This window comes from Eumetopias jubatus, unplaced genomic scaffold (assembly GCF_037043125.1).
Source record: "Eumetopias jubatus isolate StellerSeaLion01/CBP00866 unplaced genomic scaffold, mEumJub1_p1.0 scaffold_9, whole genome shotgun sequence".
Lineage (NCBI taxonomy): Eukaryota > Metazoa > Chordata > Mammalia > Carnivora > Otariidae > Eumetopias > Eumetopias jubatus.
The window spans coordinates 6808610-6823112 of record NW_028274815.1 but is presented as its reverse complement, the minus strand read 5'-3'; the positions used below and the strand labels follow the sequence as shown (position 1 = coordinate 6823112).

The following is a 14503-nucleotide window of genomic DNA, read 5'->3' as shown; positions in this document are numbered from 1 at the left end:
CTTCTGGAGGTTATATATCCTGGTAAGAGACCCATAGGAATGATGCGATGCCCTTCTCAGCGCATCCTATTAGAGGGTCGGTGCTGGGCCGCAGTCTTACCCTGGTAATGCCAACCTTAATCACTTGGTTAAGGTGGCGTCTGCCGGATTTCAACACTGTGAAGTCTTATTTTTTCCTTTGTAATGAATAAATATCTTGGGAAAGATACTTTGACACTCTGCAAATAACCTGTTTCTGCTTATACTTTTGCCCATTAATTTTAGTACACATTGATGTATCTTATGTGCAACCACTATTACTGTAATGTTTTCTTAATGGTAATTCTCTGTTTCTCTCCACATTTATTAATCCAACTCTATAAGGAAAAGCTGTCTTTTATTCCTCAATCATTTATTCAATTATTTATTTTCACTTATTCAGTTATTTCTTTATATCACTATAGACTCATTCTATATAGAATAAGTTATAATCCAGTATGTTAATTATTTATTTTGGTGATCAAACTGTTCATTTGTTATTTTTTGAACCGAGAATATCTAAAGTAGAAATGTATCCAGAGAGAAGAGACTGGTTGAGGAATAAGAATATTTAGAAGACAGTATTAAAGGTCATTTAAAAGATAAATATTATTCAGCAATAAAAAAGAACAAAGTGCTAATACATGCTATCACATGGGTGAACCTTGACATTATTCTAAGTGAAGGAAGCCAGACACAAAAGGTCACATGTTGTATGGCTCCATTTATATAAAATGTCCAAAATAGGCCAATCTAGAGACAGAAAGATTCCTAGTTGACAGGGGCTGGGAATCGATGTTGGTTGGAGGGATGGAAAATGACCGCTAATGGATACAGGCATTTCATTTTAGGGATGTGAAAATGTCATAAAGTGAATCATGGTGATGGTTTTACAACTATGCAAATATACTAAAAACCATTGAATCATACACTTTAAAAGGGAGAATTGTAGGGTATGTGAATTATAACTCAATAAAGCTGTTTAAAAGGAAAGGAAGATAAAACAAGTATGGTTATTAAAAATTCATACAAAGGATTTGAAATTTCCATTGTAGATACTGGGGAATTATGTTTTGAATATTGGCTATACTCATTCAGGCAGAAAATCAAACTATGTGTAGAGATATGAAAACTAAACTATGGAAATACTAGTGTTTTGCTGTTAGTATTTTTGAAGCATTGTACCTCGGACCATATAACATGGCATATTTCAATTTTATATTTAATTAAAAACAAACTATGAGTAAACCTGTTTGGTGCAGGATATTCCAAGTCATTAATTTTAAAACTTTTATGGGCCCGTCTCATACTTGTTAACTTGCTGAGACTCCCTGTCATAGAATTAATACTCCAACTCCCTGTTCAATATGGTCTCATTTCCTAGCTGTATTTATATGTAATATAGATGTATGCTGTGTATATACTATTTGTGTATATATTTACTTATCAGTTCATAAAGACAGTATCATTTATGTTTTCACATTACAAATAAAGTTTAACAACTGGCTACTAGGCCGTTTTGGCTGTGTCATAGTGTACTTTTGTCCTGATAATGGTAGAAGATAGAAAATATAAATTTACACATCCTTGAGGATAGGATAAATATTACTTATTTTAAGATTAGATTGAATGGTAAACAGGGCAGATCATTTGGAACGTTGTCTTTATCTGCTATGCTAGTTCGTTTGTCTTCTCTCCATTATAGAGGTCCACTATAACTATAGGTTATAGTTTCTTTAAACTTTTCAAAAAGGAAAGTAGAAAGTTGTTAAGACCTGATAAGTTAGGGTTCTGGCCCAAATCTACTAACTGGCTATTTATTCTGTGACTTTGAAGCCAAAACTTAATCTCTTTAGACTTCAGTGTCCACGTCTGTAATTGAGGCGATCCATATATAATGGACCACAGGGCAAATACTTCTTTAGTATGTCACCACATTCAGAAAACGTTTTTCTTCTAAATAAATACTAGATTATTTGTTATTGTGATTTTTCTTTTAAATGAGACCAAATTTTAATGGATTGTATTTACTTTTATATGTGTTAAGAAGTAATATTTTATATTTTATATGCTTATTGTATAGATTCTTAAAGGGAAATTTTAAGTTCCTTGGATTTAAAATATGATCAAGATCTGAAAACTTTAGCTGTCATATTATTAAGGTAGTATATAGAGACATTTAAAGCTGTTTAGGCATTTAAAAATTATTTCAAAGATTTTTTTTTATTTTTACATTTTGTGTTTTTATAATATAGGCATCAGTAATTTTCCCTCTTTGTTCCTTTTTTTTTTTTTTAAACTCCTCCTTAAGGGCTGCACCCTACTCTTCCGTGGTCAGGCTGCAGACATTTGAGAAGTTAGCCTATGCTTGATTCATGGAATGTTCCATCTTCTTAGAAAAGTGGTTGTGATCAGGCTGTATTTGCTATAATACAAGCTACTCCTTAAAGTAAAACAGTAGCTAAATCTATTCCCTACTGGCATTTCCCATACTATACACATTTACTGTTTTTAGCTTTAGTTTGAAAATTTGTTATTAATCAGAGTACTTCACAGTGCAACTCTGTGAATGTTTCTCTGTCCTGTGCTGTGTACATCTGGCATTAAAAGCTATTCATATGTGTATTTTTCCATGCTCATCTAGGGGTCAGGCCCAGCCTCAGGAGCAATGATATCACTGAATTCAATGAATGTGGATGCAGTATGTGAGAAACTGAAACAAATAGAAGGGCTGGACCAGAGTATGCTGCCTCAGTATTGTGCAACCATCAAAAAGGTGATGTACATATTTACCTGCCGACTGGAAGCAGGACTGAGGGTGTGGGAGATGGGGCTCCGTGGACAATGAACACTCTGTTTTTAGCTTCTCAAAGATGGATGCTCTGTTGAAATAGGAAAGCTCCAAATGGAAACATGATTCTTATTATTTTGTATCCTAAAATTGCCCTATTATTTCTTAGTTTATAAATGGATAAAAGAAAATAAAGTAGCTGTATTACAGTGTTATTTTTTAAATGACCTAATATAAGTAGAAATGCCTTGATGAGAAATACAAAGCTCTATGGAGCTTCACAGAGTAATAATAACTCATGTCTCCAGTATGCAGCATAGAACATTTGAAGCCTTTTTATGTGTTATTTTCTTTGATTATATTACTTATTTGTGACTTAATAATTATCAGAGTAAACCACACTTCATTTTCCCCAAACTGTTACTTTTGTGTCTTAATAGGACTTATGAGTGTGTCCCATTTGATGAACCTCATAGGTTTGATTAACACATTTGAGGGAGTTTATTTCTTCCTAGGTCCTGTTCTTGCCCTTCTAGTAGCTACCATGAAGTTGGACAGTAATGCCTGGGATTGAGGGAAGGCTTCCCATGTTACGCAAGGCTGCGTCCCTGTTATAGTAGATACTGCCACTAAATATGCTTTTTATGTTTTTTTCTAGCAGAGAACTACAGTAAAGTAAACATTAATAACAAGCCTCTAATGTTTGCATACTTTAAAGAATGGCATCTAAAAAGTTTTGTAAAGAATTATGAGCATGTATAGATATCATTTTACTAATCTCAGTCTACATTTAGGAAATATAAACTGCATTTACGTCAGTTTCCTTACAGCTCTGGCTAGTGCTAATCCCTGTTTGTGAAAGCATCAAGCACTGCCTTTCTGAGGTGCAAACCTGACTCTTCCAGGCAGCTTGGGTAGTGTCAGGAGAGGGTGAGCCCTCCAACTTGAATCTTTGGCAGTTTTGTTTCCATTATGACAGCATCTTCTTCCCACTCAGCTCTGCCGGCAGCCCTGGCTTCTGAGGCCCATCCTAGCGCCTGATCTCTTAAGTGTGGTGAACTGCCTTGCATTTCTGCAGCAGGACCTCTGTCCCAGGACTGCTCTGTACACTCATGTCTTCAGAATTAACTTGGAGACTGAACATTCCATCAGTTTTAAACAGAAGTATTCATCATTTTGCCACAGTTAATAAATCCAGGTTGTGTATTTTGTAAAATCAGCAACCCACCTACTATTAATGAAGAAAATTCCATCTGTTCTTTTTTGGCAGAAATTAGAATTACAGAGACCCAGTGGTGACACAGTCATTTTTGGTGAATTTAATAAATTGGGAAATTAGTGGGTGGACATTCTTTGGCTGAAGTTATCTAATATAACTGATAAACAAGCTTGTCAGAGTTTACTTCATTTAGAACTTTTATCTGTGACTGACATACTTACAAGGACAGATGTCTTTGTCCCCTCCCGGGAGCTTCGTTCCTGTTCATATTTTACGAGATTAGAGGAGAAAAACTAACGGTTTTGTTTATTGTTCATGGCAGTGTGTAGGTAGTTTTGGAAATAGTTGGGAGGGTTAGCTCTTGGGTTGGTCCCTGAAGAGTGATTTGTTTTACTTTTGTGCTTAAGACACTTGGAAAAATACGGAGTGGCTGATGTTGTTCAAAGTCAGCATGCTTACAATATTATTACATAGGATAGTAAACTTGTTTAGGTCAGTATTTTCTAGTCAGTAATGACTTTCTTAGTACTAAATATAAATGTACTTTTTAATCACTAATAATTCAGATATCTCCTGTTTTGTTTGTCTCTATACTTGCATTTATTTTTATTCAGGCAAACATAAATGGCCGTGTCTTAGCTCAGTGTAACATTGATGAACTGAAGAAAGAGATGAGTATGAATTTTGGGGACTGGCATCTTTTTAGAAGCACAGTAAGATATTTTATGTTTATAGAATTATGTATAATATTGTATGAGGCAAGTGCTAATCATTACTGGTCCAACTGTTTTTCTGTATTTTTAAAAAACATGTAACAAATACATTTTACACTTAACTATGACCCTTGTCTATTATGTTATGCAGAATATACATAGCAGCACGTGGTAACCTTTTCTTTGGGCATTTCACTTGGAGATTTGGGGAAGAGGTGACCTGCCGATTCTCTGTGCTTTCATTGACGAAGGCTTTCTCTTTGAACTGCCTCTAGTCAGGCTCCCTAAGCCTCTAGGCCTCGACCTTGGTGTCTGTCCTTGTCAGGCCTGCATTGCCCAGTTTTAGCAAGGATCATCATGTTAAGTCAGTTTAGGAACAACTCCCACCCTCACTATCTGATCATCCTTGGTCCGTGATCAAACTCCTCATTCCCCACCAACCCCCCAGATGATATCTGATCACTCTGGCCTGCCTTCAGCGAGAATCCTGTCAAGTTGGTTCAGTCAGAATTCCCCCTTAACCTTGATGTTTCCTCTTAGCAATTTTCTACCCACTGACCCCCACCCCACTGCTTGCTATAAATACCTTCTCGTCCATGCTGCTTTTTGGATTGAGGCCATTTCTACCCTGAGGTCTCTTTTTGCCCATTGCAGTAGTTTCTGATTAGAATCTGCTTTCACCACATTAGCCACTGTGCAGCTCTGGTTCTCTTTGACACACTACAGTTGCGTTCTGTTTTGTTCTCCAGTTAAATTTTAAACTAAAGTAATAATAACATAATGGTCAGATTAGAGTGCAATACGTATATGATGGTGGTTTTGCCATTCTTTCTTTTAGTATAATTGAAATGAAAGATAAGCAGATATGTTTCAAATTCATTAGAAACTCACAAGAAGTCTGCTTTCTCATTTTCATTGTAATAACTATAATGTTTTATTTTAAAAAATAATTTCTAAAGCTTCTAAAATGTGATTGCTCAGTGTGGATATTAATGTTATTTTTTTTCTTCTGTTAAGGTACTAGAAATGAGAAATGCAGAAAACCAAGTGGTCCCTGAAGACCCACGTTTACTTAGTGAGAACAACAGTGGCCCAGTTCCTCATGGTGAATCTGCTCGTCGCTCTTCACACAATGAATTGCCTCATACCGAGCTTTCCAATCAAACTCCCTACACACTGAACTTTAGCTTTGAAGAACTGAATACACTTGGCCTAGATGAAGGTGCCCCACGTCACAGTAATCTAAGTTGGCAGGTATTTATTAAATGTAATTTTTCATATTACTGAAGAGAAGTAGGGCGATTTTAATTCACTGGGAATATGTTGGTGCATTTATGTAGCCATTCAGAAAATACTTAATGAGTACTTCAGTGGGCAAGACAGAGGGCTCCCTATTCTTAAGGAACTGTATTTTTCTGAAGAGGACAGTGAGTAAAACAAAGAAAAAAGATCTTTTTGGAAATTGGCAAGAACTGTCAAAGCAATAAACTAGGGTAATGGCACAGAGAGGCAGTGGGAACTGGGCTGCTTTGGTTAGGCTGGTTAGCAGAGTTCAGGGTTCACTTGCTATTTTCTTGTTAAATTCATTCATCGGTGGCTAAGATACATCTATTTTGGAAATTTACCATATATTATCCCTTTGAGCAGCATAATCTGGTTGTCAGTACCTATACCCAGTATTCATGGATAGTCATTTTATTTCTGTTATCTGATATTAGATATGGGTGACTTTTTTTTTTTTAAGATTTTATTTATTTATCTGACAGAGAGAGACACAGCGAGAGAGGGAACCCAAGCAGGGAGAGTGGGGGAGGGAGAAGCAGGCTTCCCGCTGAGCAGGGAGCCCGATGCGGGGCTCGATCCCAGGACCGTGGGATCATGACCTGAGCCGAAGGCAGACATTTAACAACTGAGCCACCCAGGCGCCCCTGGGTGACTTTCTTCTTTGGATGTTCTTAGCAGACAGGAGCCTGGGGAGGATCAGGAATAAAGAAGAAAGTGAGAGACACGTGAGAGGGAGTAAGGAGAGAATAAGAAAAATAAACTAGGGAAAAACAGAGTAGGTTGCAGAGAAGAGAGGAGACAAGCCAGGGCGGAAACGCAGTAAGTAGCTGCAGAGAAACTGTGCTGACAGCAGTATTTAGGAAAAGCAGCACCTGGTAGGTCTGCGATTTTTAAGGCAGTTTGGTTTGGCTTGGTACTAAAAACAATTTTTTGTTGTATCTTTTTATATTACCAAGTACCTTTTTCTTTATGTTGGGAAACTATTTGATCATTGGGTACTGACTGAGATAAAAATTCCCTTTTATGAGAAGATAAGCTCACACCTGACCCTTTCGTCCCTGTGTTTCTGCAGCAGTGTTTCCTTTCTTTTCCCTGGGATTCCTTTTAGTGTTACGTAAGAAATCCTCCTCCTCTGCTTTTCCACACTTGGTATCTCCTCCCGTGACCTGGGAACTCCTAGCCTTCCCATCCATGCAGCAGCTCTCCCAACAGTCTTGTAATCTCAGAGTCCCCTTGCACTTTTAAAAATGGTTGAAGACCCCAGAGAGCTTTTGTTTATGTGAGTTGTATCTGTATATTACATTAGAAATAAAAACTGAGAAACTTTAGAAATACTTTATTACTTATTTATTTAAAAATAAACCACTTATGTGTTAACATGAATAACATTTTTATGAGAAATGGCAATATCTTCCAAAACAAGACAAACTTTAGTGAAAATGGGATTGCTTTGCAAATCTCTTTGATGCCTGGCTCAATAGAAGGCAACCAGACCCACTGCCCCCGTATCTGCTTCTGCATTAAATCTCTTGTGACCTCACACACCTTGGACTTCTGGAAGCCCCACTGGACATACTGGTGGGAATGAGAGTGAGAGGCACTGGTATTGTCCTGTGATGCTCTGATGAGAGTTGTTTAGACCTCCTGGGTCCCCGAAGTGGTGTGTACACACTGCATTTGAGAGCGGAGATGGCGCTGTCTGTACAGTCCGAATCCACTTGCAGGAGACCTTCTCAAGGAGATGGGTCGTTTTCTTCCCGTGGGAGGAAGACTCTTGGCCTTATTTCTGCTTCTTTGCTTCAGCCTTTACTCTTATCCCTTCTTAGACTTCCTTGGTTCTTTTTCTTCCATTTCACTCCTCTTTTTCCTAATCTGTATTCTTTACTCCTCCCTTACCAGCTTTTCTGAGATCTAAAGCAATTCTAATCCTAAAACTTCACATTGGAAATCAAACTTTTAAAAATACTTCATATCCCTGTTTACTGGGACCTGACTGTTGGCCTCATGGCTTCCATTTCTGTTGATTTGAATCCTGTATTTGTCTTTTATATTGCACCCTATACTTTATTCCTTTTAAATTATTATTATTTTTTTTGACACTTAGAGTACATTTTCCCAATTGAAACTTGAGTCGTACAAGTTAGAAAGGCTCTTTTTTTTTTTAAGATATTTAGTGAATAATTCTTTTTTTCTATTTAAAAATATATTTTTTTAATTCCAGTTAGTTAACATACAGTGTAATATTAGTTTCAGGTGTACAATATAGTGGCTCAGCACTTCCATACAATAACCAGTGCTCACCAGAGAAAGGTTCTTTTTAACATACACTGAAAACTTGACCGTTTTGTTTTTGAGATATATCTTAACTCTAATCTTCTTTGTCTTTTCTAAGAGGAATTTTTATATTTTATCAACAAAGGTGACTTTTACCTTAAATAAAAGCTAAAAGTTTAAAGTGATAAAAATAGGTGCTAAGATTATTTGTTAATACAACCTTTAATTATACTTTTAAATATTAATAATAAACTAACTTTATTAAAATTTATATAAAGCTTTCTAATAACAGTAAAATTATCCATAAGTTCACAGCTTTCATTAAACTGTCTTATGTAGACTTCTTTTAAAAGAATTTGGTATTTTGAGGACTTTAAAAATTCTGAGTGTACATATATATTTCCTAAGTTGATATTTATTATGCCTTTTTTTTTTTGCTTATTTGAATTTTTAAATTTATTTTTTTCTGTCTTCACAGTCACAAACTCGCAGAACCCCAAGTCTTTCGAGTCTCAATTCCCAGGATTCCAGTATTGAAATTTCAAAGCTTACTGATAAGGTGCAGGCCGAGTATAGAGATGCCTATAGAGAATATATCGCTCAGATGTCTCAGTTAGAAGGGGGTACAGGCTCCACAACAATCAGCGGCAGGTCTTCTCCACATAGCACATACTACATAGGTCAGAGTTCATCAGGGGGCTCTATTCATTCTAATCTAGAACCAGAGAAAGGGAAGGATAGTGAACCAAAGCAAGATGATGGAAGGAAGTCATTTTTAATGAAGAGGGGAGATGTTCTAGATTATTCTTCATCAGGGGTTTCCACTAATGATGCCTCACCCCTGGATCCTATTACTGAAGAAGATGAGAAATCTGATCAGTCAGGTAGTAAGCTTCTCCCAGGCAAGAAGTCCTCAGAAAGGTCAAGCCTCTTCCAGACAGATTTGAAGCTTAAGGGAGGTGGACTGCGCTATCAAAAACTTCCAAGTGATGAGGATGAATCTGGGACAGAAGAATCAGATAATACTCCACTGCTCAAAGATGATAAAGATAAAAAAATTGAAGGCAAAGTAGAGAGGGTATCAAAGTCTCCAGAACACAGTGCTGAGCCAATTAGAACCTTCATTAAAGCAAAAGAATATTTGTCAGATGCCCTCCTTGACAAAAAGGACTCATCCGATTCAGGAGTGAGATCCAGCGAAAGTTCTCCCAATCACTCTCTTCACAATGAAGGGGCTGATGATTCCCAGCTTGAAAAGGCAAATCTCATTGAGCTTGAAGATGATAGCCACAGTGGAAAACGGGGAATACCACATAGCTTGAGTGGCCTGCAAGATCCAATTATAGCTCGGATGTCCATTTGTTCTGAAGACAAGAAAAGCCCTTCCGAATGTAGCTTGATCGCCAGCAGTCCTGAAGAAAACTGGCCAGCGTGTCAAAAAGCCTATAATCTGAATCGAACACCCAGTACTGTGACTCTGAACAACAACAGTGCCCCAGCTAACAGATCCAATCAGAATTTTGATGAAATGGAAGGAATGAGGGAGACTTCCCAAGTCATTCTGAGGCCTGGTTCCAGTTCCAACCCAACTGCTATTCAGAATGAAAACCTAAAAAGCATGACGCATAAGCGAAGCCAACGTTCAAGTTACACAAGGCTCTCCAAGGATTCTTCAGAACTTCACGCAGTGGCCTCTGCTGATAGTGCAGGCTTCGGAGAGGAAAGAGAAAGCATTCTTTAAGAGAAATAAGCAAAAGCAGAATAGTATTATACCCCATGACAGAATTGACCTGAGTTTATAGTGAAACCATCCATGCATGTCATCTTTGTATTTCATTCACAAATAATTAACGAATGGGAAAGTCTTTGGTAAAAAAAAACATACACTCTACAACAGAGGAAAGTATAAGAAAGGGTGGTTGATCAGTCAGCCTCCGCTGTCTTTGTAATTAGAAGCTTAAAAACTCGTTGTTATTGGAACTTTCATTGGCACACAACCCCATAAAATTTTTTGAGACAAGATCTAAGTATAAAGATAGGTCAGAAATATTATTAGATAGAAAGGGCGTGATTTGCCAAAGAAAATGGAAAGCTAGACACCCCTTTTGTACAACATTCATTCATCAGATATTCAAAGGAAGACATGGTGTTAGACGAACCAGAAGCAAATTTTGCTCTTAGAGGGTAGAAGATAAGAATTTGTAGGTTATGGAGTAGCCCAGAGACTAAATGCTCTATAAATTGAGAACCAGTGTTGTATATAATAGACATATTGTTTAACAAGGGCTTTAAAAATTGATAAGAAGATGAATGAACAGTGCTCAAAATAGAGCCCCAGTGACAAGACCTTTTTGAGCTGCTAGGAGAGTGGCCTGTGGGCTTGCCTCCAAATCCCAGACCTGGCTATAAGCACCATCCACCAGCCTGAGAACCCATGCTGGTCTCTCCTGTGACTCTTAAATGGTGTGCCCAACTTTTCTTAGCCTAGCAATGAGAGGGAAAAACGTGAATTCTTTCTCTGGAGAATCAGGGAGACATGGGTAATAATAGGCTCTAATAAATATTCATGGACCAAGAGAATAAGGAAATAATTACATCAGAAAGGTCAGTGTCATTTGACAGATGACAAGGAAATATTTAATTAGGTAAAACTAAATTATTGTCTTCTATGCCAGAGTAGAGTATGTCTATCTACTTCATCTATTCCAAAACTGGCATGCTAACCCCAGGGGAGGACCATAAGAAAGGATATACTTCTTTAAAATATTTTAAAATGTAACAAAGCAAGGGTAAAAAGCAGATAAAACTGGTGAGACTTTCCATTTATTGTTAGCAGGGTTAAGAGAATGATCACATATAAGTATTGTATGGACTAGAAGTGGACCCTGTCATCATGCATTGAATTTTTTTGTTGTTTTAACTTAGCCTATTTATGTAGAATTAATTTTGGCAGTATATCCTCAGTCACAGATAAGACCGTAGATGGTGAGATCGTAGAATGTGCAATTACCCAAATTTAGTGTTACATTTGTGATGGTTTTCACTTAATAGATTTTTATTAATACACTGAATAAATTATTTAGTTGACCAGTCATTGCACTAAATAGTTGCGGTTTGGGTTTCATTGCCTTGATGTTTGAGAATAATCTAACATTTCCTTAAAGTGTTTATTTCGCATGACTTTAACAAATAGTTTTAACCAATTAAAAAAAGGCAGGATGTTATTGACATTATATATTGAAATGTTAACATTTTAGTATTTATAGTGCTTTAGTTCACAATGTTGTATAATTAGTAATTATTTCAGAGGCGATATTTTGTTCTTTTTCCGGTGAGTAGATGCAGCTTGATAGCTTGTTAAGATTGTCGTACATTCTTTATGCTGTTTGTGAAGTTAATACTAGAGTATTAAGTGTACAAATAGATTTAGAAAACAATAAAAAAATTGCATGTTATTCTGACTCATGAATTTTTATTCACTACAGTGATGATGATTCACATTTTGATTACAAATAAAAGAGTACTGTGTGTGTGTGTTTTGTCGTATGTGTGTACAGTTTGTGAAAGATGTTCAGGTTCACGGGGCAGATGTGTGCTGAGCTGCCCCATAGTCCTTTGGAGAGAGCATGGCTCCTAGGTCCCCGCACCTGGATGGTGCTGTGGCATCAGTGCCCAGCAGCACAGCGCTCCACTGTGCATTTCTGTAGCTACAAGAAGTAGCTCATTCAGATCCTGGGAGGATATCGACTTAATTGTTATATGAGCATTGTGGAAAAGTTTTCTTCTCATACTGTTACAAGAAATTGACAAACCAGATGGCTTTTTGAGTCATACCATCATTACTTTGAAGCTTTGTGTCTATGTGTGCGTGTATGTGTGTCTATTTATACTGTATAGCTCAGTCTGATCCTCACGTATACAAAACTCTGCTTTAAGCTGGGTGGAAAATGATAGAAAAGAAAATTGGTGCTTTAATCTTGCTAGTCCCTTCGATTCTGTGTCACTTAGAGTCTTACCATATTTTATAAATCATTCTGCCTTCACCATAAGCCACAGATAGTTCTGTTCACATAGCAGAACATTAAGCCCAGTCATTCACCTTGGACATGTGGAGTGGTGCATAGGAGTACAGCCCTCCTGTGGGGGAAACTGGAAATGGAAGGAAGCTATTGACATCTCTCAATTGATATAATTTTCACAGTGCTGAACGTGTAAGGTCAGCTCTCAAATTCTGGGAAATTTAAGCATTCGTAACTGAACCAACATTTCCAAAATTGACGGGAAAATCTGTTTTTGTGTGATATTTTATTTATGTGAGTTTTAGATAGCAGTCAATAATTTTAATTGCCTAGCCAAATAATTTTAGAAATTTATTTGCTAAAATTCTCAACTTGAGAACTCTTTAAAGATCATTTGCATGTTGTAGTGCTACAGGAAAATACATTTGTAATCATGATTTTTTTTTTTCTTACAAATACTAACCATTAGAAAATACTGTTTGATGAAATTAAATTCTTTATTCTTCTGACTAAAATACTAAAAAGGTTTTAAGACTAGATAATTTTTGGTTATACCAGGAATTCTCAGCCTATTTAGAAGTATCCCAGAGTTTAAAAATCCCTGAATTCCTGGCTCACTCTTGAGTAAATCAACACAACTACCCGGAAAAGAGGGAACTAGAGGTCACTGTCCCCTTCACTTTGTGGGTGAGTGACACTGAGGGAAAAGGAGGGAAAAGGGAAGGTGCGATAAAATTAATTTTGGCAAACACTTGAGACTGAACGTCTAGGCTCCCTTATTCCCTACCTGCCCTTTTAGACTTACGCTGACACTTGGCAGAAGGGAAGAAGCAGGCGGGGAAACTTCCTTGCTTGGGGGTACAGGTGAGGGCTGGCTAGCCTGGGGTGGGCTATTTGAAATGATTTTTTTTAATTTTTAATTAATTTTTAATTTTTAATTTCCTGGTGGTGGTGCCCCTTACCCTTCCCTACCCCATCATTTCAAGCCTAGGCCATAATTATGAAAATTAATTGAAAAATAGAAATTTATATGTTAACAGTGAGCCTGCACTGGATGGTCTCTTAATGGTTCAGCACTTCAGAAAGGTTGAGAATCCTTGGTTGAGACTGATTAACTAGAAAGAGAAATTAAAATCTTACGTAATTTTAAACCCTTTCATGTCTAGGAAGAAAATGCGGCCCTTGAAATAGATACATCTTCAGAGGATCCAATTTAAACTAAGGTACGTAAAAAATTAGTTTTCAAATTCAACTAGTTTTAAGCCAGTTTTTAGACACAATTCTCACCAATTAGAGTATATTCTTACTGCTTTAAGAAACAGAGTTAGGTAAGAAACATCTAAAACCATCACTAGAAACAAACTACTGTCCCCTACACAGCCAAAACTTTGTAAGTAAAATTACTAGTAAAGCACAGTCTTGGTTTACACCATCCTGAGTCCGCTGTGCCCAGGTCCCTGTGGTGGCTGAAAGGTTTCATTAACTCAGCCTTACTCGGACTCAGAGCAGAGAACTTCTTGAATGGGGCTTGGGTGGCTTGTATGATTAGCTCCACCCTGAATTTCCCATTACAGTGAGGCATCGAGAAAATAAAGAATTTATAAGAACATAAAAGGGTCCTGCAGAAGGAAGAGCAATTATTTCCAGACTCTCAGTAGTATGACTCTTGAAAAAGTCAATGAAAATGTCAATGATTTGATCTCACTGAAGACCAAAGTTGGCAGAAATGTGAATTACACAATCTGTGTGATAAAGGCGGTGTGATTGTTTTCGAGCACACAGTATTCTGAATGTGCCTATGGAGTGTAATCAGCAGTCATTTGTTTACAGAGAACACACTTAAGTCCTGAATTTTCTGAGTCTGAATATGGTTTTTGTAGTGCTACTTACATCAGTGATAGACATCAGGAGCCCTTTCTTAGTTTTGCCAAGATTTAACAAAATGTGAAATAATATATGAAACCAAATTATTAAAATTTGAATAAATGACCTTTTACTATTAAAACAAATACAGAATTACATGCTCCATATTATTCAAATTAAGCTGTTTGAAATAACAAAGATTGTCTTGATTACCCACCATCATTTTCTAATTCTAACATATATTTTATACTTATTTACCTTGTTTTCTTTCAAGGCAACAAGGGCTCTAGATCTTAGTACCTTGCCCGTAGACCATTTCTCG

General features: G+C 36.9%; 1 protein-coding gene across 6 annotated transcripts in view; it reads left to right on the top strand.

The window, feature by feature from the left end:
- Nucleotides 1-11754, top strand: part of KIDINS220 (kinase D interacting substrate 220) — a 99122-nt gene extending 87368 nt beyond the window's left edge. For 5 of the 6 annotated variants that reach the window (XM_088026307.1, XM_088026306.1, XM_088026303.1 and 2 more), the window contains 4 exons: nucleotides 2663-2794; nucleotides 4643-4741; nucleotides 5759-5995; nucleotides 8778-11754. In XM_088026307.1, coding sequence (XP_087882433.1) covers nucleotides 2663-2794; nucleotides 4643-4741; nucleotides 5759-5995; nucleotides 8778-10040 — 1731 coding nt within the window. In that variant the 3' untranslated portion in view covers nucleotides 10041-11754. The remainder of the gene's footprint in view (nucleotides 1-2662; nucleotides 2795-4642; nucleotides 4742-5758; nucleotides 5996-8777) is intronic. The other variant, XM_088026304.1, reaches the window with a different exon arrangement.
- Nucleotides 11755-14503: the final 2749 nt, after the last annotated feature.